General features: G+C 52.1%; 1 protein-coding gene across 1 annotated transcript in view; it reads right to left on the minus strand.

Moving 5' to 3' along the window:
- Nucleotides 1-27509, minus strand: part of LOC140425068 (protein EFR3 homolog B-like) — a 500803-nt gene that overhangs the window by 431348 nt on the left and 41946 nt on the right. Inside the window, exon 2 of the mRNA XM_072508948.1 lies at nucleotides 1281-1357. Coding sequence (XP_072365049.1) covers nucleotides 1281-1357 — 77 coding nt within the window. The remainder of the gene's footprint in view (nucleotides 1-1280; nucleotides 1358-27509) is intronic.

A 27509-nucleotide genomic window follows, 5' to 3' on the forward strand; every position in this document is an offset into this window, starting at 1 on the left:
GGTTATATACAGAGTAAAGCTCCTTCTACACTGTCCCCATCAAACACTCCCAGGATAGGTACAGCATGGGGTTAGATACAGAGTAAAGCTCCCTCTACACTGTCCCCATCAAACACTCCCAGGACAGGTACAGCACGGGGTTATATACAGAGTAAAGCTCCTTCTACACTGTCCCCATCAAACACTCCCAGGACAGGTACAGCACGGGGTTATATACAGAGTAAAGCTCCTTCTACACTGTCCCCATCAAACACTCCCAGGATAGGTACAGCATGGGGTTAGATACAGAGTAAAGCTCCCTCTACACTGTCCCCATCAAACACTCCCAGGACAGGTACAGCACGGGGTTAGATACAGAGTAAAGCTCCCTCTACACTGTCCCCATCAAACACTCCCAGGACAGATACAGCACGGGGTTAGATACAGAGTAAAGCTCCCTCTACACTGACCCCATCAAACACTCCCAGGACAGGTACAGCACGGGGTTAGATACAGAGTAAAGCTCCATCTACACTGTCCCCATCAAACACTCCCAGGACAGGTACAGCACGGTTAGATACAGAGTAAATCTCCCTCTACACTGTCCCCATCAAACACTCCCAGGACAGGTACAGCACGGGGTTAGATACAGAGTAAATCTCCCTCTACACTGTCCCCATCAAACACTCCCAGGACAGGTACAGCACGGGGTTAGATACAGAGTAAAGCTCCCTCGACACTGTCCCCATCAAACACTCCCAGGACAGGTACAGCACGGGGTTAGATACAGAGTAAATCTCCCTCCGCACTGTCCCCATCAAACACTCCCAGGACAGGTACAGCACGGGGTTAGATACAGAGTAAATAACTTTTTAAAAGGAAAGGAACCACATGAGGCCAACAGAAAGAAAATCACTGGGCAAAAGTTATTTTCTCAAAATTGTTTCCACACTTAAGCAACTGAACTCAACTTAATTCAAACATTGATTAAAAGGTAAAGGATATTTCAAATAAAAAGTCAATTTTGCCTTTGTCAATAAACAAAAGATTCACCTCACGCATTTGCAACAGTGATATAACTTCCCACACAAACCTGGCCCCACGTGGAATTTCTGTCCTTCCCACTTGACCTTTGTGTTGTCCGATCTCTCATTTCCCATCCAACCATTTCAGCCCTCGAGTCATAGTCACGAGAATCTGTGTCTCATCCAAATTCCTCAGACACTGTTACCACTGACAAGGTGCACATCTAGAAACTGATCACTCAGGGTTACAAATCATTACTTGAAATAAGCTTTTACCTCGGGGTCTTCAGGGAAGATGTTGTCCACCAGTCTCTTATACCTCGGACGCAGAGCTCCACAGCATCCACACACACCTGAGAGGGAAGACAAGAAATTGTGTTTGACTGACCTACTTTCCCAGGCACCGTGCAACCACCTGAGGCAAACGTACTGCAGCAAAAGCACAACAGGTGAGGTTTTAGGGTTGGCTGTATCTGTGATAAGACAAACTGATCTTTAGAACAGAATAAGATCTGTTTCAACAAGGTGTTCACACAGTGATGGCTCAGAAATGCAGTCTCAGAATGATTTCATTAGAAAGACGGAGGTTGAGGGGTGACCTGATAGAGGTCGACACGATTCTGAGGGGCATGGATAGAGTGGATGGGCAGGCACTCTTTCCCAGGGTGGAGGGGTCAGTCACCAGGGGCATAGGGTTAACGTCCGTGGGACAAAGTTTTGAGGAGAAGTGCGAGGCAGGTTTTTTACACAGAGGGTGGTGAGTGTCTGGAACGCGTTGCCAGGGGAGGTTGTGGAGCAGATACATTAACGGCGTTCAAAAAGCATCTTGACAAACACATGGATAGGACGGGTATAGAGGGACACGGCACAAGGAAGTGCTGAGGGTTTTGGCCAAGGTTGGTGTCATGACCGGTACGGGCTTGGAGGGCCGAAGGGCCTATTCCTGCACTGTGTTGTTCTTTGTTCAGTCTGCCATGAGGGACCTTGTCAATGTCTTTACTGAAGTCCATGTAAACAACATCCACCGCCCTCCCCTCATCAATTATCTTTGTCACCTCCTCAAGAAACTTGATCAAGTTGGTGAGGCACGACCTCCCCTTCACAAGACCATGCTGCCTATCGCTAATGAGTCCATTTGTTTTCAAATGGGTATAAACCCTGTCCCTGAGAATTCTCTCCAATAATTTACCGACTACCGATGTGAGGCTCACCGGCCGATAGTTTCCAGGATTATCCCTGCTACCTTTCTTAAACAGCGGTACCACATTAGCTATTCTCCAGTCCTCTGGGATCTCACTGTACCAAGGAGGATGCAACGATGTCAGTCAAGGCCCCAGCAATTTCCTCCCTTGCTTCCCTCAGTCTTCTGGGGTAAATCCCATCCGGCCCAGGAGACCCAATACCTCCTCCTTTTCGATGTCACATGACCCAGACTGTCCACACACCCTACCCAAGAATCATCTTCCACAAAGTCCCTTTCTCTGGTGAACACTGATGCAAAGTATTCATTTAGTATCTCGTGCATTTCCTCTGGCTCAACACCGAGATTCTCCCCACTGTCCTGTCCTTAATTGGTCCAATCCTTTCCCTCTTGTTTTTTACATATGAATAAAAAGCTTTGAGATTCACCTTAATATTACCTGCCAAGGATTTTTCATGACCCCTCCTCGCCCTCCTAATTTCCCGCTTCAGTACCTTCCTATTTCTTCATACTCGTCTAGGGTTTCGACTGTCCCCATCCCCCTAGACCGTACAAAAGTTTTTTTTTTGACGTGGTTCACAATATCCCTCGTTATCCAAGTCTCCCTAAACTTCCCAGACTTATCCTTCATTATCTCAGGAACGTGACTTTCCTGAATCCTAATCAACTCTCGCTTGAAAGACTCCCACATGTCCGATGTTGATTTATTATCCAACAGCCGCAACCAATCCAAATTCTTCAATCCCTGTCTCATGTTATTGTAATTTTCCTTTCCCCAGTTTAGCCCCTTAACGCGAGGGTTACCCTCATCCCTTTCCAAAAATACCCCAAAACTTACAGAATTGTGGTCACTACTCCCAAAATGTTCCCCGACTGAAACCTCAACCACCTGCCCAGGCTCATTCCCCATTGCCAGGTCCAGTACTGCCCCTTCCCGAGTTGGACGATCTACATATTGCATCAAGACGCCTTCCTGGATACACCTTACAAACTCTGCCCCACCCACACCCCGAGCACTAAGTGAGTCCCAGTCAATATCGGGGAAATTAAATTCCCCGACCACAACAACCCTGTTACTTTCGCACCTTTCCAAAATCTCTCTACCTATCAGCTCGTCTATCTCTCGCTGGCAGGTGGGGGGCCTGTAATAAACCCCCAACATTGTGATTGCCCCCTTCCTGTTCCTGAGCTCTATCCAGATTGCCTCATTGTGTGAACCCTCCGAGGTGTCCTCCCGCAGTACGGCTATAATATTCTCCTTAAACAGCAGCACTACTCCCCACCCCTTTTACACCCCTCTCGCTCTCTCCTGAAGCATCTATATCCCGCTATACTTCTGGCTTGAAACATATACACTTCAAACCACTGCGTTTGAGCAGATATGGTGATGTTGTTCTCTTATTTTTGTTCTCTATTTCCCCTTCAGTTATGACACCTTCTAAGCTAACACTCTGGTTCCCACCCCCTGCCATACTAGTTTAAATCCTCCCGAGTGACTTCAGCAAACCTCCCAACCAGAATATTGGTGCCCCTCTGATGTACCATCAATGGCGACAGACGCGAGTCGGAAGAGTAAACTGTGGCTGGAGGTTAGCTACCTTTATACTTGAGGCTGAGGGGCGGAGCCAGCACGGACAAACCCAGACATGTAACAAACAGTAAGAACAGCAAGTACCATAAGTAAGAACAGTGTGTACAATATAATAGTGGTTCACCACATTCACTCCCTGTTAAAAAAGAGTCCGGCGGGGGTGAAGTGGACGGGTTGAATTAGAGATCGAGTCTGTCGGGGGCTCTGACCTTCCGCTGTGATCGCCTCAGTCCCGGCTGTGGTGAGGACACTGGTGTCGGATGAAGTTGAGGCCTGCGTATCCAGGAGCCTGTCGTCTTCCGGATAAGTAGCAACGGAGGGAGAGGGTGTAGAGTCGTGAGTAGCAACAGAGGGAGACAGTATAGAATCGGGGGTAGCAATGGAGGGAGACGGTGTAGAGTCGGGGGTAGTGGTGATGGTCGCTGGGGAACCGGCGGGTGCCAAGTCCCAAAGGGAGACTGTGTCCTCCCGCCCGTCATGGTGTGCCACGTAGGCGTACTGGAGGGTTAGCATGGAGGAGAAGGACCCGTTCGACTAGGGGATCCAACTTGTGACTTCTCGCATGCTTCTGGAGGAGGACGGGTCCTGGAACCGTCAACCAGGATGGGAGCGAGACCTCTGAGGTGGACTTCCTGGGGAAGACAAACATCCTCTCGTGAGGGGTCACATTGGTGGCGGAACACAGGAGGGACCGAATGGAATGGAGCGCATCGGGAAGGACCTCCTGCCAGCGGGAGACTGGGAGACTTCTAGACCGTAGGGCAAGAAGGATGGCCTTCCAGACCATCGTGTTCTCCCTCTCCACCTGTCCGTTTCCCCGGGGGTTGTAGCTGGTAGTCCTGCTTGAGGCGATGCCCTTGCTAAGCAGGAACTGACGAAGGAGGAACCCCGATCGCTATGGATGGAAGTGGGGAAACCGAACAGGGTGAAGAGGCCGTGCAGGGCCTTGATGACTGTGACAGAGGTCATGTCAGGGCACGGGATGGCGAAAGGGAAACGTGAGTACTCATCAATGATGTTGAGAAAGTACACATTACGACAGTGGAGGGGAGGGGCCCTTTGAAATCGATGCTGAGGCGCTCAAAGGGGCGGGAGGCCTTTACCAGGTGTGCTCTATCCGGTCGGTAGACGTGTGGTTTGCACTCCGTGCAGACCTGGCAGTCGCTGGTCATGGTCCTGACCTCCTCAATGGAGTAAGGCAGGTTGCAGGCCTTGATAAAATGAAAAAATGGGTGACCCCCGGGTGACAGAGGTCATTGTGGAGGGCCCGAAGTCGGTCTACTTGTGCGCTGGCGCATGTGCCGCGGGACAGGGCATCTGGGGGCTCATTGAGCTTCCCATGTCAATACAAGATATCATAATTATAGGTGAAGAGTTCGATCCTCCACCTTAGGATCTTGTCATTCTTGATCTTGCCCCACTGTGCATTATCGAACATGAAGGCTACCGACCGTTGGTCAGTGCGGAGAGTGAATCACCTGCCGGCCAGGTAATGCCTCCAATGTCGCACAGCTTCCACAATGGCTTGGGCTTCCTTTTCGACGGAGGAGTGTCGAATTTCGGAGCCCTGGAGGGTGCGGGAGAAGAAAGCCACGGGCCTGCCCGCCTGGTTGAGGGTAGCGGCCAGAGCAATGTCAGACGCATCGCTCTCCACCTGGAACGGGATGGACTCGTCTACTGCGTGCATCGTGGTTTGGGCAATATCTGTTTTGATGCGGTTGAAGGCCAGGCGTCAGGGGAAAAATGGTGGATTTAATGAGTGGGTGGGCCTTGTCCGCATTATTAGGGACCCACTGGGCATAATAGGAAAATAACCAAGGCATCTCTTCAGGGCCTTGGGGCAGTGGGGGAGTGGAAGTTCCAGGAGGGGACGCATGCGGTCGGGATCGGGCCCTAGGACTCCGCTTTCCACAACGTAGCCGAGGATGGCCAGGCGGGTTGTGCGGGAAACGCATTTCTCCTTATTGTATGTGAGGTTAAGGAGCTTGGCAGTGTGGAGGACATGTTGGAGGTTAGCGTCATGGTCCTGCTGGTCATGGCCGCAGATGGTGACATTATCCAGATACGGGAACGTGGCCCGCAGCCCGTACTGGTCAACCATTCGGTCCATCTCCTGTTGGAAGACCGAGACCCCATTGGTGATGCCGAAGGGAACCCTGAGGAAGTGGTAGAGGTGGCCATCTGCCTCGAAGGCAGTGTATTGGCAGTCCTCCGGGAGGATAGGGAGCTGGTGGTACGTGGACTTCAAGTCAATAGTGGAGAAGACTCGGTACTGCGCAATCTGATTGACCGTGTCAGATATGCGGGGGAGAGGGTACGCATCGAGCTGCGTGTACCGGTTGATGGTCTGACTGTAGTTGATGACCACCCGGTGCTTCTCCCCAGTTTTGACGACCACCATTGGGCTCTCCAGGGGCTAGTACTGGCCTCTATGATCCCTTCCCGCAGGAGTCGCTGGACCTCCGACCTGATAAAGGCCTTGTCCCGAGCACTGTATCGTCTGCTCCTAGTGGCGACGGGCTTACAGTCTGGGGTGAGGTTAGCAAAGAGCGGGGATGGGGCGACCTTAAGGGTCGAGAGGCTACAGACGGTGAGAGGGGCCAAGGTACTCCAAGATAAGACTTTTGAGGTGGCATTGGAAATCTAGACCTAGTAGTAAGGCAGCGCAGAGTTGGGGGAGGACGTAAAGCGTGACACTTTTGTACTCGATGCCCCGTACTGTAAGGTTTGCCACACCTTCCCACAAACTTCCAAGGAATGTAATTCGGAAGCCAGGGAGATTTTCTGGGTCGCGGGTAAAATTGGGAGGGAGCAGCGCCGTACCGTATCTGGGTGAATGAAACTCTCCGTGCTCCCGGAGTCGAAGAGACAGGTCATCTCGTGGCCGTTGATCCGGACGACCATCATGGATTTAGTGAGGTGATGAGGTCGAGATTGGTCGAGGGTGATGGAGGCGAGCTTTGGAAGGTGGAAGGGCTGATCAAGGGTAGCGGAGGCCAGCATACGATCAGGTGATTACAAGATGGCAGGTGGCGTCGAAGATGGCGGCCCCCACGTGGCGGGTGGCGTCGAAGATGGTGGCCAAGATGGCGGCCCCCACGAATCGCACGTGGCGGGTGTGCGTCGAAGATGGCGGCCCCCACGGGTCGCACGTGGCGGGTGACGTGGAAGATGGGGGCAGTCCCCGCGGGCTACACGCAGCGCTGCTGGGTTTAGAAACAGGTCGGGCCTGGCAGACTTTAGAGAAGTGGCCCTTCTTTCCGCACCCGTTGCAGATCGCGCTCTTTGCTGGACAGCATTGTCTGGGGTGCTTACCCTGGCCAGTGTAGAAGCCAGGTATTTGCTTCTACACACAGAAGTAACATTTCGGGCCTCCGGAGTTGGCGGGTCGCTGCGCGGCACAGGCTTGCGGCATCCCTGGGTCGGAGGTGAAGGCATCTATGTTATGGAAGGCCACTTCCAACGAGTCCGAGAGTTGTACTGTGTCTTGGAGGTCGAGTGTACCCACTTCCAGTAGGCGCTGGCGGATGTAATTAGATTTTATGCCTGCGACATAGGCGTCCCGGGTCAGCAATTTGGTCTGCTTGACAGCCGATACCGCCTTATAACTGCAGTTCCGGCTGAGTACCCGCAAAGCGCGCAGAAATTCAGCTTGCGATTCTCCGGGGCGCTGTCGCTCGTGGCAAGGAGATGCCTAGCGTACACCTCGTTGACTTCCTTAACATACTGCCCTTTCGACAGCGTTATCGCATCCTCGTACGAGGTAGCGTCTCTGATAAGAAGGAATCTGTGGGTCTCAGCGACGGCGGCGGCGGAGGAATCAATGTAAGATTCAAAGCAGCTTAGCCAGTGTTCAAACGTCGCAGTGGCGTCGGCTGCTTGGGGGTCCAGCTCCAGGCGATCAGGCTTGAGCGATGGATCCATCTTAAAATTTTAGCTGATTAAATTGATGTACCATCAATGACGACAGACGAGAGTCGGAAGAGTAAACTGTGGCTGGAGGTTAGCTACCTTTATACTCGAGCCCGAGGGGTGGAGCCAGCAGGGACAAACCCAGACATGTAACAAACAGTAAGAACAGTAAGTCCAATTTAGAGGCAACAGGTCCCACCTGCCCCAGAAGAGATCCCAGCTGTCCAGAAATCTGAAACCCTCCCTCCTACACCACGTATTTAGCTGCACTATCCTCCTATTTGTAGCCTCACTGGCACGTGGCACAGGGAGTAATCCTGAGATTACAACCCTAGAGGTCCTGCTTTTTAGCTTGCCACCTAACTCCCTGAACTCCTGCTGCAGGACCTCCAAATGCAGGATGCACGCTGCATCAATTCGAATACGATCAACAGTCCACTTCCAAGCTTTAAAATTCTCAAACTTGCTCAAATTATCTGAGTTTCATTTTTACGGAGCCAAAGAACAAAAATAATATTCAGCGGGAGATGGATTAGTTTTGGAAATGACTCATTGACATTGGAAGGGATCAGGAAATTCAGTTCAGACTAACATCAGAACTGGAATAAAGTCCCAACTGGCATCCTTTGCTGTAATTTGCAAGATTTTATATAATCTAGTTTTTTTATCAAATTGGATTGTATGAATGCTTTAGCGTTGCACTCCATAATTGGGCCAATTTTTGTGTGAATATGAAACAATGGTCTTACATATAACTTGGATTCCTAACACTTGGAATGTTGCCAGCTGTTTGCCTCTGCACCCTCACAAGGGCGTCCTGCTGTCAGCACTTCTATATCTAGAAAGAGTGTCAGCAGTTTTCAGCTGAACAAAATTGCTGTGTCTGCAAAGTTTGATATTCGCACATCACCATCTCGAGTTTTGCAGGTCCCGGGGTGGGAGCCACCGTAGTTTGTCAGTCTGACACCCTCCCCCAATCTCTGACAGATATTGAACGCTGTGGCAGGGATTTTGGACCCAGAACTTGCCTTGACCTGGCTGAACTGGTGCTGCTGGCAGGCCAGGGGGCCAGACGCTGGAGATGGCGTCTGCAGCAGCGTCTGCACATGCTCGAGGCGGCGGCCCACGTGCCAGACCCCGCCCCACACCCTGAGGACCCGGCCGCCCAACAGGCCAGGGAGGGACCCAGAGGGGGAGTCCCACGAAGGCCCAGGGTGCACAGGCGTCGCTGGCCATTTGAACAGATGACGGACAGCTCCTGCCGCAGGAGGCACCGCCTCAACAAGGAGACGGTGCGACACCTGTGCAATATCCTCGCAGACCTGGCACTACATGGAGGAGGACACCCGCTGCCTGTGGCCGTCAATGTCACCGCATCCCTGACCTTTCCCACTTCAGCATCATTCCTGGGCTGTAGTGGGGACTGTGTGGCATCGCGCAGCCCACAGGTGAATGCCCTGTATGCCCGAGTGGAAAATTACATCATCTTTGACATGGACCAAAGAACAAACAAAGAACAAAGAACAAAGAAATGTACAGCACAGGAACAGGCCCTTCGGCCCTCCAGGCCCGTGCCGACCATGCTGCCCGACTAAACTACACTCTTCTACACGTCCAGGGGCCGTATCCCTCTATTCCCATCCTATTCATGTATTTGTCAAGATGCCCCTTAAATGTCCCTATCGTCCCTGCTTCCACTACCTCCTCCGGTAGTGAGTTCCAGGCACCCACTACCCTCTGCGTAAAAAACTTGCCTCGTGCATCTCCTCTAAACCTTGCCCCTCTCACCTTAAACCTATTCCCCTTAGTAATTGACCCCTCTACCCCGGGGAAAAGCCTCTGACTATCCACTCTATGCCCCTCATAATTTTGTATACCTCTATCAGGTCGCCCCTCAACCTCCGTCGTTCCAGTGAGAACAAACCAAGTTTATTCAACCTCTCCTCATAGCTAATGCCCTCCATACCAGGCAACATCCTGGTAAATCTCTTCTGCACCCTCTCTAAAGCCTCCACATCCTACTGGTAGTGTGGCAACCAGAATTGAACACTATACTCCAAGTGTGGCCTAACTAAGGTTCTATACAGCTGCAACATGACTTGCCAATTTTTATACTCAATGCCCGGCCAATGAAGGCAAGCATGCCGTATGCCTTCTTGACTACCTTCTCCACCTGTGTTGCCCCTTTCAGTGGCCTGTGGACCTGTACACCTCGATCTCTCTGATTATATTCCCTACCTGCATTAGACCTTACAAAATGCATTACTTCACATTTGTCCGGATTAAACGCCATCAGCCATCTCTCCGCCCAAGTCTCCAAACAATCTAAATCCTGCTGTGTCCTCTGACAGTCCTCATCGCTATCCGCAATTCCACCAACCTTTGTGTCGTCCGCAAACTTACTAATCAGACCAGTTACATTTTCCTCCAAATCATTTATATATACTATGAACAGCAAAGGTCCCAGCACTGATCCCTGCGGAACACCACTAGTCACAGCCCTGCAATCAGAAAAGCACCCTTCCATTGCTACTCTCTCCCTTCTATGACTTAGCCAGTTCTGTATCCATCTTGCCAGCTCACCCCTGATCCCGTGTGACTTCACCTTTTATACCAGTCTGCCATGAGGGACCTTGTCAAAGGCCTTACTGAAGTCCAGAAAGACAACACCCACTGCCCTACCTGCATCAATCATCTTAGTGACCTCCTCGAAAAACTCTATCAAGTGAGTGAGACACGACCTCCCCTTCACAAAACCGTGTTGCCTCTCGCTAATACGTCCATTTGCTTCCAAATGGGAGTAGATCCTGTCTCAAAGAATTCTCTCCAGTAATTTCCCTACCACTGACTCAAGGCTCACCGGCCTTAGTTCCCTGGATTATCCTTGCTACCCTTCTTCAAGAAAGGAACAACATTGGCTATTCTCCAGTCCTCCGGGACATCACCTGAAGACAGTGAGGATCCAAAGATTTCTGTCAAGGCCTCAGCATTTTGCTACTAGCCTCCTTCGGTATTCTGGGGTAGATCCCATCAGGCCCTGGGGATTTATCTACCTTAATATTTTTCAAGACACCCAACACCTCGTCTTTTTGGATCTCATTGTGACCCAGGCTAACTACACACCCTTCTCCAGACTCAACATCTACCAATTCCTTCTCTTTGGTGAATACTGATGCAAATTCATTTAGTACCTCGCCCATTTCCTCTGGCTCCACACATAGATTCCCTTGCCTATCCTTCAGTGGGCCAACCCTTTCCTTGGCTACCCTCTTGCTTTTTATGTACGTGTAAAAAGCCTTGGGATTTTCCTTAACCCTATTTGCCAATGACTTTTCGTGACCCCTTCTAGCCCTCCTGACTCCTTGCTTAAGTTCCTTCCTACTTTCCTTATATTCCACACAGGCTTTGTCTGTTCCCAGCCTTCTAGCCCTGACAAATGCCTCCTTTTTCTTTTTGACGAGGCCTACAATATCTCTTGTTATCCAAGGTTCCCAAAATTTGTCGTATTTATCCTTCTTCCGCACAGGAACATGCCGGTCCTGAATTCCTTTCAATTGATATTTGAAAGCCTCCCACATGTCAGATGTTGATTTACCCTCAAACATCCGCCCCCAGTCTAGAACATAGAACATAGAACATGGAAAATACAGCACAGAACAGGCCCTTCGGCCCACGATGTTGTGCCGAACCTTTGTCCTAGATTAATCATAGATTATCATTGAATTTACAGTGCAGAAGGAGGCCATTCGGCCCTTTGAGTCTGCACCGGCTCTTGGAAAGAGCACCCTACCCAAACTCAACACCTCCACCCAACACCAAGGGCAATTTGGACATTAAGGGCAATTTATCATTGGCCAATTCACCTAACACGCACATCTTTGGATTGTGGGAGGAAACCGGAGCACCCGGAGGAAACCCACGCAGACACGGGGAGGACGTGCAGACTCCGCACAGACAGTGACGCAAGCAGGAATCGAACCTGGGACCCTGGAGCTGTGAAGCAATTTTGCTATCCACAATGCTACCGTGCTGCCCTTGAGAACAAATAAATCTACACTATATCATTTAGCCGTAATCCATGTACCTATCCAATAGCTGCTTGAAGGTCCCTAATGTTTCCGACTCAACTACTTCCACAGGCAGTGCATTCCATGCCCCCACTACTCTCTGGGTAAAGAACCTACCTCTGATATCCCTCCTATATCTTCCACCTTTCAGCTTAAATTTATGTCCCCTTGTAATGGTTTGTTCCACCCGGGGAAAAAGTCTCTGACTGTCTACTCTATCTATTCCCCTGATCATCTTATAAACCTCTATCAAGTCGCCCCTCATCCTTCTCCGTTCTCATGAGAAAAGGCCTAGCACCCTCAACCTTTCCTCGTAAGACCTACTCTCCATTCCAGGCAACATCCTGGTAAATCTTCTTTGCACCTTTTCCAAAGCTTCCACATCCTTCCTAAAATGAGGCGACCAAAACTGTACACAATACTCCAAATGTGGCCTTACCAAAGTTTTGTACAGCTGCATCATCACCTCACGGCTCTTAAATTCAATCCCTCTGTTAATGAACGCGAGCACACCATAGGCCTTCTTCACAGCTCTATCCACTTGAGTGGCAACTTTCAAAGATGTATGAACATAGACCCCAAGATCTCTCTGCTCCTCCACATTGCCAAGAACTCTACCGTTAACCCTGTATTCCGCATTCATATTTGTCCTTCCAAAATGGACAACCTCACACTTTTCAGGGTTAAACTCCATCTGCCACTTCTCAGCCCAGCTCTGCATCCTATCTATGTCTCTTTGCAACATCCCTCCTTACTATCCACAACTCCACCAAACTTCGTATCGTCTGCAAATTTACTGACCCACCCTTCAACTCCCTCATCCAAGTCATTTATGAAAATCACAAACAGCAGATGACCCAGAACTGATCCCTGCGGTATGCCACTGGTAACTGGGATCCAGGCTGAATATTTGCCATCCACCACCACTCTCTGACTTCTATCGGTTAGCCAGTTTGTTATCCAACTTGCCAAATTTCCCACTATCCCATGCCTCCTTACTTTCTGCATAAGCCTACCATGGGGAACTTTATCAAATGCCTTACTAAAATCCATGTACACTACATCCACTGCTTTACCTTCATCCACATGCTTGGTCACCTCCTCAAAGAATTCAATAAGATTTGTAAGGCAAGACCTACCCCTCACAAATCCGTGCTGACGATCCCTGATCAAGCAGTGTCTTTCCAGATGCTCAAAAATCCTATCCTTCAGCACCCTTTCCATTACTTTGCCTACCACCGAAGTAAGACTAACTGGCCTGTAATTCCCAGGGTTATCCCTAGTCCCTTTTTTGAACAGGGGCACGACAAAGAACAAAGAACAAAGAAATGTACAGCACAGGAACAGGCCCTTCGGCCCTCCAAGCCCGTGCCGACCATGCTGCCCGACTAAACTACAATCTTCTACACTTCCTGGGTCCGTATCCTTCTATTCCCATCCTATTCATATATTTGTCAAGATGCCCCTTAAATGTCCCTATCGTCCCTGCTTCCACTACCTCCTCCGGTAGCGAGTTCCAGGCACCCACTACCCTCTGCGTAAAAAACTTGCCTCGTACATCTACTCTAAACCTTGCCCCTCTCACCTTAAATCTATGCCCCCTAGTAATTGACCCCTCTACCCTGGGGAAAAGCCTCTGACTATCCACTCTGTCTATGCCCCTCATAATTTTGTATACCTCTATCAGGTCTCCCCTCAACCTCCTCCGTTCCAGTGAGAACAAACCGAGTTTATTCAACCGCTCCTCATAGCTAATGCCCTCCATACCAGGCAACATTCTGGTAAATCTCTTCTGCACCCTCTCTAAATCCTCCACATCCTTCTGGTAGTGTGGCGACCAGAATTGAACACTATACTCCAAGTGTGGCCTAACTAAGGTTCTATACAGCTGCAACATGACTTGCCAATTCTTATACTCAATGCCCCGGCCAATGAAGGCAAGCATGCCGTATGCCTTCTTGACTACCTTCTCCACCTGTGTTGCCCCTTTCAATGACCTGTGGACCTGTACTCCTAGATCTCTTTGACTTTCAATACTCTTGAGGGTTCTACCATTCACTGTATATTCCCTACCTGCATTAGACCTTACAAAATGCATTACCTCACATTTGTCCGGATTAAACTCCATCTGCCATCTCTCTGCCCAAGTCTCCAGACAATCTAAATCCTGCTGTATCCTCCGACAGTCCTCATCGCTATCCGCAATTCCACCAACCTTTGTGTCGTCTGCAAACTTACTAATCAGACCAGTTACATTTTCCTCCAAATCATTTATATATACTACAAAGAGCAAAGGTCCCAGCACTGATCCCTGTGGAACACCACTGGTCACAGCCCTCCAATTAGAAAAGCATCCCTCCATTGCTACTCTCTGCCTTCTATGGCCTAGCCAGTTCTGTATCCACCTTGCCAGCTCACCCCTGATCCCGTGTGACTTCACCTTTTGTACTAGTCTACCATGAGGGACCTTGTCAAAGGCCTTACTGAAGTCCATATAGACAACATCTACTGCCCTACCTGCATCAATCATCTTAGTGACCTCCTCGAAAAACTCTATCAAGTTAGTGAGACACGACCTCCCCTTCACAAAACCGTGCTGCCTCTCACTAATACGTCCATTTGCTTCCAAATGGGAGTAGATCCTGTCTCGAAGAATTCTCTCCAGTAATTTCCCTACCACTGAAGTAAGGCTCACCGGCCTGTAGTTCCCGGGATTATCCTTGCTACCCTTCTTAAACAGAGGAACAACATTGGCTATTCTCCAGTCCTCCGGGACATCCCCTGAAGACAGCGAGGATCCAAAGATTTCTGTCAAGACCTCAGCAATTTCCTCTCCAGCCTCCTTCAGTATTCTGGGGTAGATCCCATCAGGCCCTGGGGACTTATCTACCTTAATATTTTTTAAGACACCCAACACCTCGTCTTTTTGGATCTCAATGTGACCCAGGCTATCTACACCCCCTTCTCCAGACTCAACATCTACCAATTCCTTCTCTTTGGTGAATACTGATGCAAAGTATTCATTTAGTACCTCGCCCATTAGCTCTGGCTCCACACATAGATTCCCTTGCCTATCCTTCAGTGGGCCAACCCTTTCCCTGGCTACCCGCTTGCTTTTTATGTACGTGTAAAAAGCCTTGGGATTTTCCTTAACCCTATTTGCCAATGACTTTTCGTGACCCCTTCTAGCCCTCCTGACTCCTTGCTTAAGTTCCTTCCTACTTTCCTTATATTCCACGCAGGCTTCGTCTGTTCCCAGCCTTTTAGCCCTGACAAATGCCTCCTTTTTCTTTTTGACGAGGCCTACAATATCACTCGTCATCCAAGGTTCCCGAAAATTGCCGTATTTATCTTTCTTCCTCACAGGAACATGCCGGTCCTGTATTCCTTTCAACTGCCACTTGTAAGCTTCCCACATGTCAGATGTTGATTTGCCCTCAAACATCCGCCCCCAATCTATGTTCTTCAGTTCCCGCCTAATATTTTTATAATTAGCCTTCCCCCAATTTAGCACATTCATCCTTGGACCACTCTTATCCTTGTCCACCAGTACTTTAAAACTTACTGAATTGTGGTCACTGTTACCGAAATGCTCCCCTACTGAAACATCTACCACCTGGCCGGGCTCATTCCCCAATACCAGGTCCAGTACCGCCCCTTCCCTAGTTGGACTGTCTACATATTGTTTTAAGAAGCCCTCCTGGATGCTCCTTACAAACTCCGCCCCGTCTAAGCCCCTGGCACTAAGTGAGTCCCAGTCAATATTGGGGAAGTTGAAGTCTCCCATCAGCACAACCCTGTTGTTTTCACTCTTTTCCAAAATCTGTCTACCTATCTGCTCCTCTATCTCCCGCTGGCTGTTGGGAGGCCTGTAGTATACCCCCAACATTGTGACTGCACTCTTCTTATTCCTGATCTCTACCCATATAGCCTCACTGCCCTCTGAGGTGTCCTCTCGCAGTACAGCTGTGATATTCTCCCGAACAAGTAGCGCAACTCCGCCACCCCTTTTACATCCCCCTCTATCCCGCCTGAAACATCTAAATCCTGGAACGTTTAGCTGCCAATCCTGCCCTTCCCTCAACCAGGTCTCTGTAATGGCAACAACATCATAGTTCCAAGTACTAATCCAAGCTCTAAGTTCATCTGCCTTACCCGTAATGCTCCTTGCATTAAAACATATGCACTTCAGGCCACCAGACCCGCTGTGTTCAGCAACTTCTCCCTGTCTGCTCTGCCTCAGAGCCACACTGTCCCTATTCCCTAGTTCTCCCTCAATGCTCTCACCTTCTGACCTATTGCTCCCGTGCCCACCTCCCTGCCATACTAGTTTAAACCCTCCCGTGTGACACTAGCAAACCTCGCGGCCAGGATATTTATGCCTCTCCAGTTTAGATGCAACCCGTCCTTCTTATACAGGTCACACCTGCCCCGGAAGAGCTCCCAGTGGTCCAGATAACGGAAACCCTCCCTCCTACACTAGCTGTTTAGCCACGTGTTTTGCTGCTCTATCTTCCTATTTCTAGCCTCACTGGCACCTGGCACAGGGAGTAATCCCGGGATTACAACCCCAGAGGTCCTGTCTTTTAGCTCCCTGAACTCCTGGTGCAAGACCTCATGCCCCTTCCTGCCTATGTCGTTAGTACCAATATGTACAACGACCTCTGCCTGTTTGCCCTCCCCCTTCAGGATGCCCTCTACCCGTTCAGAGACATCCTAGACCCTGGCACCAGGGAGGCAACATACCATCCTGGAGTCTCTTTCACATCCACAGAAGCGCCTATCTGTGCCCCTGACTATAGAATCCCTGATGACTATTGTTCTTCTGCGCTTTGACCCTCTCTGCTGAACATCAGAGCCAGCCGTGGTGCCACTGCTCTGGCTGCTGCTGTTTTCCCCTGATAGGCTATCCCCCCCGACAGTATCCAAAGGGGTATCCCTGTTCGAGAGGGGGACAACCACAGGGATTCCTGCACTGACTGCCTGCCCCTTCTGGTGGTCACCCAATTCTCTGCCTGCACCTTGGGTGTGACCACATTTATATAACTGCGATCTATGACGCTTTCCGCCACCTGCATGCACCGAAGTGCATCCAATTGCTGCTCCAACTGAACCATGCGGTTTGTGAGGAGCTGCCAAGGACCAAGCCGAGCAAGATGCCCGGGCAGCAGGTTTCTCTGCCATCGCGGGGATGCCGCAGGTCCAAGGGGTCCTGGATGTTGCTCTGCACTCACTGGGCCATGCCCTTTATCAACTAAAAGGGTTTGCACTCCCTCAACATACAACCCATGTGCGACGACCACAGGAAGATAATGTATGTGTGTGCGCTGCCCGGGGAGTGTGCACAACAGCTACATCCTGGGGCAGTCACACAACCCTGCCCTCTTCGAGGACCACCCCAGGATGGGCAGCTGGTTCTTGGGGGATAAGGGCTACCCGCTGAGGACCTGGCTATTGACGCTAGTACGGAGGCCGAAGACCAAAGCGGAGACCGATACAATGGGGCCCATGTGGCCACCCAGGCTGTCATTGAGCGGTACATCGGACTGTTCAAAATGTGGTTCTGATGCCTCGACCGCTCCGGTGGTGCCTTGCAGTACACCCCCCGGAGGGTCGCCCTCTTTCTGGTGGTCTGCTGTGTCCTCACAGAAAAATACAGTGTAGAAACGGGCCCTCCCAGGCAGCGCGTTCCAGACCCTCACCACCCTCCCAGGCAGCGCGTCCCAGACCCTCACCACCCTCCCAGGCAGCGCGTTCCAGACCCTCACCACCCTCCCAGGCAGTGCGTTCCAGACCCTCACCACCCTCCCAGGCAGCGCGTTCCAGACCCTCACCACCCTCCCAGGCAGTGCGTTCCAGACCCTCACCACCCTCTGGGTAAAAAGGTTTTTCCTCAAATCCCCCCTGAACCTCCCACCCCTCACCTTGAACTTGTATCTCCTCGTAACTGACCCTTCAGACGCTCCCTGTCCACCCTGTCCATGCCCCTCGGAATCTTGTCCACCTCGATCAGGTCGTCCCTCAGTCTTCTCTGCTCCAGAGAAAACAACCCCAGCCTATCCAACCTCTCTTCATAACTGAAATGTTCCATCCCAGGCAACATCCTGGTGAATCCCCTCTGCACCCCCTCCAGCGCAATCACATCCTATAATGTAGTGACCAGAACTGCACACAGTGCTCCAGCTGTGGCCGCACCAACGTTCTATACAACTCCAACATGACCCCCCTGCTTTTGTAATCGATGCCCCGATTAACAAAAGTGAGTGTCCCATATGCCTTTTTCACCCCCCTATTAACCAGCCCGTCTGCTTCAAAGATTCCCTCCACAATCTGGCACAGCAGCAGGGCGACGAGATGGATGTTAGTGATGAGGAACATGTGGCCACCTCCGAAAAGGAGGATGATGATGAGGAGGTGGCGGAGCAGCAGAGGCTGGAGGAAGCTGGGGAGAAACCGGAGGACCAGCCGGAGGCTGCAGGACAGGCCATGGAAGCCCTCATACTCGCCCACTTCACATAGGTCGTGGCCTGGTCCGTCATCGCGACCTTACCCACCCAACCCCCACCTCCTACCCTCCCAAGTCCTGTGTAACACCACGCCAGGGTGCTGGGACTGTGTCGGCACCGTCAGCGGGTCACTGTCGAGGGCAGGGGCATGATGCTAACCCGCAGAGAGCTGAGTGCCAGTGCACTCAATCTAATAATAACCTTTTATTGTCACAGGTATGAAGTTACTGTGAAAAGCCCCTAGTCGCCACATTCCGGCGCCTGTTCGGGGAGGCCGGTACGGGAATTGAACCCACGCTGCTGACCTTGTTCTGCATTACAAGCCAGCTGCCTAGCCCACTGAGCTAAACCAGCCCTTGCATGCCATAGTCTGACCGCTGCCTGCCTGCTATGTGTGTTGTGCCCGAGGGGGAGATGCCTGGAGAGAAAGGTCGGCCCGCATTGCGGGAGAAAGTGACGAGGCGTCATACTGGTGATTGTGCACACGGATGTTTATTGTGTTTTATTGTTCCCCACTCTCCATATGGTGCCGCTCCCCCCTCAACCCCTCCAACCCCCCCACTCCCTACCTACCCGTCCCCCCTCCCCATGGTGCCACTCTCCATATGGTGCCGCTCCCCCCTCAACCCCTCCAACCCCCCCACTCCCTACCTACCCGTCCCCCCTCCCCTGGTGCCTTCAGTGATTCCCTTTGTCTTCCTACCTCTACCGCTACGTCTCGGTGTCACCCCAGGATGTAGGTCAGAGGTGGAAGGAGCCAGCTGCTTACCTGGTCCCCGGTGGGCACCCTCTGGGGGCTCTGAGGCCGGGGGCCCCGGCTCACTTGCGGGCGGCACATGCACAGCCTGTCCTGGTGTGATGACCGAGGGGTGGAACTCGGGGAAGCTGCTCGCCACCCTCGCCACTCCATGGTCTGGGTCTGGGTTGGCACTCAGCGCCCCCTCGTCCCGGTTGGTGCTCATAGGGCCCTGGGGTTCGCCTTGGGATGGGGGAGTAGCTGGTTCGAGCACCGGCTGCCCCTGCATCATCTGGCTCTGCCAGCCCTGGCGGCTCCGCGTGGTCTGCACCATCCTGTTGATGCCCTCGGCCATGCTGCTCAGTGACTGGGACATGCTGTGCAGTGTCTTGGCCATTCCCATCTGAGAGCAGGACATGTCCACAGAACCTCATCAAGGTCAGCTTAGTATTGGGTCACATCCCCCAGCGAGTCAGACATTCTGCCGAGACCCTCAGCCATGGTCGTCACTGACTGCGCGATGTCTTGGACACCTTCACTCATGCAGCCGACGTGCTCCAGGCTCTCCACTGTGGTCGCCACCCTGGCAATGTTGGCCTCGGTGCCACTCATTGCCGGCGACATCTCCAGTGCCCGGAGCCTCTGGTACTCCTCAATCGGCTATGGATCTGCTGGAGTGACGCTGACATCTCCCTCTGAATGACCCGGCCGCTCCCTATCGTCTCCATCAGCTCCGGGTAACCCTGTTCCAGAGGCTCAGCATCAGGCTGGGACCCAGCTGTGTCCTGGGATCCAGCAGCCCCCCGACCGCTGCCTCGCCCGGGGGGGTTCCTGCCTCTACCTGATGTACATCAGCAGCAGCGTGGAGCTCACCAGATTGTGCCCCAGAAGCCTGACCACTAGCATGTCCCACTGAGGTGTGAGTATCTGCGCTGGTGGAGGGTGGGGGTGACAGCTGCGACATCTCGGTTGTGTATTCCTAGAAACTCCCCTCTGGGGTATTCTCCTGAGGGGCTGGAGATGGGGCTGCCCGGGATGGGGGTCCGGAGAGGGGCCCACCCGGGGTGGGGGTCCGGAGAGGGGCCCGCCCGGGGTGGGGGTCCGGAGAGGGGCCCGCCCGGGATGGGGGTCCGGAGAGGGGGCTGCCCGGGATGGGGGTCCAGAGAGGGGGCTGCCCGGGGTGGAGGTCCGGAGAGGGGCCCGCCCGGGACGGGGGTCTGGAGAGGGGGCTGCCCGGGATGGGGGTCCGGAGAGGGGCCTGCCCGGGATGGGGGTCCGGAGAGGGGGCTGCCCGGGATGGGGGTCCGGAGAGGGGGCTGCCCGGGATGGGGGTCCGGAGAGGGGCCCGCCCAGGATGGGGGTCCGGAGAGGGGCCCGCCCGGGATGGGGGTCCGGAGAGGGGGCTGCCCAGGATGGGCCGGTGCTGTCGGCTGGAGGACCTGCGGGAGAATAGAGATGTGATCAGTGGGAGGGATGGATCAGTCAGTAAGGCCTGCTCGTGTGGGGGTGGAAAGGGCTTGTGGGGTGGGGGGCGGTAGGGTTGGTGTCTACTCACTCGTGCTGCCCAATGTAGGTTGGTGACCTTCTTCCGACACTGGAGGCCAGTCCTCCTGGTCACACTGCCCGAGCTTACAGCCGCTGCCACCTCGTCCCAGGCAGCACTGGCTGCCTTGTGGCTCACCCTCCGGGATCCTCGGGGGAACAGGTCATCCCTCCTGGTCTCCGCTGCGTCAGGTCTGCGTCCCCGAATCTTGGGCCAGTCTCTTGGGCTTCATTGTTGTGAGCTGGCTCCCCCACCTCCTGGCTGTGTAAGAGCTGTTTAAGTGCTGGCCGGCCCTGTTCGCGGGGGCTGGCGTGGACAGTGCGGCCAAATCGGCCGGCGAGCCTTCATTTGCGGCGATAATCCCACGAGGCCTCGTTATGTGGACCAATTAACGTTGAATAGTGTTGCGGCCTCGCTGGGCCGAGCTTCGGGAAGCTCGCAGCAGTTCCGCTCACTACCACACTTCGAGATCTTTCTGGAGAATCACGCTCCAGCCTCCGTTTTTGCACAGACTAACAATCCTACAAGAAGAATTCCTTCTCATCTCTGTCTTAAATGGGAGACACATTTTTTTCTAAAATTGTGCCCGCAGTTCTACCTTCTCCCGTGAATTCTCCCAGCACCTGCCCTGTCAAGCCCCTTCAGAATCCTTGATGTTTCAATCAGATCACCTCTCTTTCTTCCAATGGGACTCGGCCCAACCTATTCAATCTTTCCTCATAAAACATCCCCTGATCCCAGGAATCAGCCTGATGAATCTTAGTTCATTAGCTCATAAGATATCGGAGCAGAATTAGGCCATTCAGCCCATCGAGTCTGCTCCGTCATTCAATCATGGCTGATATGGTCCTCATCTGCTACCTAAAATGTTACAGGCCAAGAGCTGGATTGCGAAATCAGCCAGAGCATCTCCTCCCTGGAACACATGACCGAGGAGCGGGAGTCGGCGATTTAGCCTCCCGAGCCTCACACCCTCATTGTGATCATGGCTGATCCCATCCTGGCCTCAACCCCACCATCGTGCCCGTTCTCCATAACCCTTCAACCCATCTAAAATCTGTCTCCTCCTTAAATTTACTCACTGTCCCAGCATGCACCGCACTCTGGGGTAGCAAATTCCACAGATTCGCAACCCTTTGGGAGAAGTAGTTTCTCCTCAAATCTGTTTTAAATTTGCTGCCTCTTCTTCTGAGAACTCTCGTTCTAGAATGCCCCACAAGAGGAAGCATCTGCTCCATGTCTACTTTATCCACAGCTTTTATCATCTCGTACACCTCGATTAGATCTCCTCTCATTCTTCTAAACTCGAGAGAGTATAGGCCTAATCTGTTCAATCTCTCCTCATACGATACAAATATTTTCCACCTTAAATGAGTCGCCCAAAACTGTACACAGTGCTCTCTGTGTGGTCTCACTAATGCCTTGATTATAAAGCTGCAGCAAGACTTCTATCTTTATACTCCCACTGAAATACAGCCAAACTCCACTTGCATTCCAAATTACTGCACGTTAATGATTCAAGCATAAAGACACCCAGCTGCCCTGTACAGCAGTATTCTGCAGTATCTCCATCTAAATAACATTCTCTTTGCTATTCTTCACATTTTCCCACATTATACACCATCTGCCAATTTTCTGCCCACACCCCTCAGCTACGATTACCGTTTCAGACTTTCTGTGAAGCATTCTCCCACCTGGGACAGGGTTCTGTAGTGGAGGCAGCGACAGGATGTATTTCCCGCTGTGGAGACCGTCGGGAACTCACCCACCATATCGTCTGGTGCAACCTAATCAATTATTTATAGGGGTTTAGCCCCTGTATTCTGCGAGGGGTGGGCTTGATTGCTGTCATGTCTGGGTGCCATATTGAAAAGGTATCCAATATTACTGACACACTGTTTAAGGAATAAGATGGATCTCCTGAAAAAAAAGCTGTAACTCCGGGAACAGTCTGAGGTTGGGTGATGGGCCTCCTCAATGACACTGAAAGTGGGAGAGCCACTCAATAGATGTGTCCTCCAACATTGCTGCGGCATTCCAGGGTCCAGGACTGCTGGCAGCTTTCATCCCGAATGCCGGCATTCCCAGGTGTTTTTCAGTTTAGTCCTAACTTCTGCCTGCCATGTTGTTCCAGGTGCATTCTGGACCTGCCCGTTTTCCCACTGGCTTCACAGACAATCAGGTGCGACCGTGAGATTAAGGAAAGGTTTAGCAGAGCAGCACAAGCCATTGGAAGAGGGAGCAGGAACAGAGGGGCTCTAGCAGGAGGCCTTATCTATCCTGGGTGTTTGCGGAAAAATGTTCCCATTGAACCTCACCAAGGAACAACGTGTGAGATGTCTACGTTTCAATGAAGACATGGGCCCAGATTGTCTGATTCCAGGTAGTCCACACTGGACGTACTTCCAAGATGCACAACAGAAGCGTTCGACAGGCCTGACACACTAACTCTGTGAAAGGTACCCAACAAGTTTGAATGTTCAAATCACCTGCTCCTCCAAAACAGACTTCTACTTCCCCACCTGGATAGTTACTTGGGAAATCTTAGACAGACTAAAACCTGGTTAAATACCTGGGTAACTACAGAGCTGAGCCCCCCATCCCAAAACTGCCCACCTGGGCCCACGAGGCCAACCTTACTAGTCCCTCAACACCTGGCTCCCTGAACAACCCAACCTCACCTGATCTCACCCTCCAACCCTACCTCCCCACCCCATCCACCCACTTACCTGACCAACCCTCTTACCCTCTCCTTGGATTTCCAAAGAAGCTTTGGGACATTTAAACTCTTGTTTACCAGAATATGGCAGCGAGTGCCATAAAAAGGGGGGGTGGTTTCTGCACGGATTCTCTCTGCTGTTTCCTACATGGTTTCTGAATGAGTTCCGGAGATTGGCCTGAAAATCAGAGGAAGGTAATGGGGGCTCTGATCCTGAGCAGAGGATTTGGGCCAATATCTTTTTTTTTTTCTTTTTTTCCTAAAATTTAGAGTACCCAATTCATTTTGTCCAATTAAGGGGCAATTTAGCGTGGCCAATCCACCTAGGTTGCAATCTTTGGGTTGTGGGGGCGAATGTGCAATCTCCACACAGACAGTGAGCCAGAGCCGGGATTGAACCTGGGACCTCGGCGCCGTGAGGCAGCAGGGCTAACCCACTGCGCCACCGTGCTGCCATTTGGGCCATTATCATTGAAATCTGCCACTGGTTAAAGCCACAACCATGACCTCAGAGCAGGGCAAGGATAACATTGCCAGTGACTGTTCAGGTGACTGAGGTTCCCTATGTTGTGTTGGGCACTCTGGATCCGTGGAACACATACAGGTCACCAACACTTGAAATAGTGCAACACTATTTTATTGAGTCATTTACTGTTTAACATACTCTCACTGTGGGTTAACACGATACTAGCTTTAACTAAAGACCTTTGCCTTGTCCTCACCAGTCTATGCACTCAGCACATGGTGAATGTCTGTGCTGCAGGCTGTGAGCTCTGTCTTACTAGGAAGCTGCAGCTCGAATGAGCGGGAACTCTGATGCCCCCTGTCTTTATAGTGCGTGTGCTCTAACTGGTGATTGGCTGCGGTGTTGTGTGTGTTGATTGGTCCCACTGTGTGTCCATCAGTGTGTGTGTCTGCACCATGATAAACTGGTGTATATTATGACATCCCCCTTTTATAAAAGAAAGTACATGTGTGGCAATAAATAATGTATGGTGAGAATGTCCCTAACTACGTGTGTGCGAAAGACATATTTACAGGACTATGTACATGGGAACTAAGCTATTTACATGGGAAGGTGCCTGGTGCAGAGAAGCAGTATGCAACAAGGATAACAAGATAAACACTATATACAAACCAGGGAAACGATCAAACGGAAGAACAGAACAATTCAGAAAGTCTAGAAGTCCACAAAGTTCACAAATTAAGTCTCTGAGGTGGGCGACGAATTCTGGTTGACCGCCTCAAGGGTGAGTCGGGAGCCGCCGGCTGAGAAGCGGGCTGGACTGCGTCAGAGGAGGATGCAGGGTGACCGGAATCTCTGCGTAGTCCAGGGCAGGGTCAGCCGGAGGGCGAGGCGACAGTGGAGGATCACGTAGCGAGCGTGGAACAAGACGAAGGGCACATCGATTGTGGCGCAGAATGGAGCCATCCGGTAGACGAACCAGGAACGAGCAGGAGGCCACCTGCTGAAGGACAACAGCGGTTGCAGACCAGCCACCATCCGGAAGATGGATGCGGACGTTGTCATCTGGAGCCAGAGCCGGGAGATCAGCTGCACGGGAGTCATGAGCCGCCTTGTGCTGTGCACGAGACAGCTGCATCCGGCGAAGGACCAGAACGTGGTCGAGGTCTGGGACATGAATGGACGGCACTGTCGTCCTCAGGGTGCGACCCATGAGCAATTGGGCTGGCGACAGGCCAGTGCACAGCGGGGCGGAGCGATAGGCCAGCAAGGCGAGGTAGAAATCGGACCCAGCATCGGTAGCCGTGCAGAGGAGCTGTTTGACTATGTGGACGCCCTTCTCCGCTTTGCCGTTGGATTGGGGGTACAGAGGACTGGATGTCACATGGACAAAATTGTACCACCTGGCAAAGTTGGACCATTCCTGGCTGGCGAAGCAGGGGCCATTGTCCGACATAACCGTGAGCGGGATGCCGTGTCGAGCAAAGGTGTCCTTACAGGCACGGATGACTGCAGACGATGTGATATCGTGCAGCCGTATCACCTCCGGGTAATTTGAAAAGTAGTCCACGATCAGGACATAGTCTCTACCCAGCGCGTGGAACAGGTCGATGCCCACCTTGGTCCATGGTGATGTGACCAACTCATGGGGCTGCAGGGTCTCACGTGGTTGGGCCGGCTGGAAGCGCTGACAAGTGGAGCAGTTGAGCACTGTGTTGGCGATGTCTTCATTAATGCCGGGCCAGGACACTGCCTCTCGGGCCCGTCGGCGGCACTTTTCCACGCCAAGGTGGCGCTCGTGTAGCTGTTCCAGGACGAGCTGGTGCATGCTATGCGGGATGACAATGCGGTCCCGTTTCAGAAGAACCCCGTCTACTACCGCCAGATCATCTCTGACATTATAGAACTGAGGGCATTGGCCCTTGAGCCACCCGTCCGTTAGGTGGCGCATGACACGCTGTAGCAAGGGGTCAGCCGCCGTCTCGCGGTGAATTTGGACGTGGCGTTCATCCGAGGCAGGTAGATTGGAGGCCACGAAGGCCACATGGGCATCAACCTGGCAGACAAATCCCGCTGGGTCACATGGAGTGTTGACTGCCCTGGAGAGAGCGTCGGCAATGATGAGGCCTTTGCCTGGGGTGTATACCAGCTGGAAGTCGTATCGCCGGAGCTTGAGAAGAATACGCTGGAGGCGAGGTGTCATGTCGTTCAAGTCTTTCTGTATTATATTGACCAGCGGGCGATGGTCGGTCTCGACGGTGAATTGGGGGAGGCCGTACACATAATCGTGAAACTTAACCACACCGGTCAGAAGGCCCAGGTACTCCTTCTCTATCTGCGCGTAGCGCTGCTCCGTGGGTGTCATGGTGCGTGACGCATATGCAACGGGGGCCCATGATGATGCCTCATCACGTTGAAGGAGCACTGCCCCAATGCCGGATTGGCTGGCATCGGTCGAAATTTTGGTCTCTTTTGCTGGATCAAAGAAAGCTAAGACCGGGGCCGTGGTGAGTTTGGTTTTGAGTTCTCTCCATTCGCGCTCGTGGGCAGGGAGCCATTGGATGTCTGTCGTCTTCCTGACCAGGTTCCTGAGAGCCGTGGTATGAGAGGCGAGGTTAGGTATGAACTTCCCTAAAAAGTTGACCATGCCCAGAAATCGGACACCCCCTTCTTGTCCTCTGGCGTTTTCATGGCTGTGATGGCAGCCACCTTGTCCGCATCCGGCCGCACACCCAACTGGGAGATGTGGTCCCCGAGGAACTTGAGTTCTGTCTGACCAAAAGAGCATTTGGCCCTGTTGAGGCGGAGGCCCTGATCGCGTATACGTCTGAATACGCGCTGGAGGCGACTAACGTGCTCCTGCGGGATGGTTGACCAAATGATTATGTCGTCAACATAGAAGCGAACACCTTCAATGCCTTCCATCATTTGTTCCATAATCCTATGGAACACTTCTGAAGCAGATATGCTCCCAAACGGCATCCTGTTGTAACAATATCTGCCAAAGGGGTATTAAATGTATACAGTTTCCTGCTGAATTTGTCGAGCTGGATTTGCCAGAATCCTTTTGAGGCGTCGAGTTTGGTGAAGAGCTTGGCGCGAGCCATCTCGCATGTGATCTCTTCGCGCTTGGGAATTGGATAATGCTCCCTCATGATATTGCGATTCAGATCCTTGGGATCAATGCAAATTCTCAATTCACCGGAAGGCTTTTTTACACAAACCGTGGAACTGACCCAGTTGGTCGATTCCGTGACTTTGGAAATCACTCCTTGGTTCTGGAGGTCCTGCAGCTGCTGTTTGAGGCGGTCCTTAAGGGGTGCTGGGACCCTGCGAGGTGCGTGCACCACAGGCGTGGCATTCTGTTTCAATAAGATCTTGTAGGTGTATGGGAGCGTGCCCATGTCTTCGAAGACGTCGTGGTGCTGGTTGATGATGGTGTCGAGTTGCGCCCTGAAGTCAGTGTCCTGAAAGGCAGACGTGTCATCAGGGGAGAGAGAGTAAATTCCCTGAACTAGGTTCAATAGGTTGCATGCCTGCACGCCAAGCAGTGAGGCTTTCGAGGAGCCCACGATTTCAAAAGGAAGAATGGCTTTGCGTGACCTGTGCGTCACTTCAAGTTGGCACGAGCCGCTGGCATCAATGGCATTGCCATTGTAATCCAATAGCTGGCAGGCTGATGGAAGGATGGCTGGTTTGACATGAAGGCTTTGGAAGTTAGACCGCGCAATGAGATTGGCGGAGGCACCAGTGTCCAGGCGGAG

Source organism: Scyliorhinus torazame, chromosome 1, assembly GCF_047496885.1.
Source record: "Scyliorhinus torazame isolate Kashiwa2021f chromosome 1, sScyTor2.1, whole genome shotgun sequence".
Lineage (NCBI taxonomy): Eukaryota > Metazoa > Chordata > Chondrichthyes > Carcharhiniformes > Scyliorhinidae > Scyliorhinus > Scyliorhinus torazame.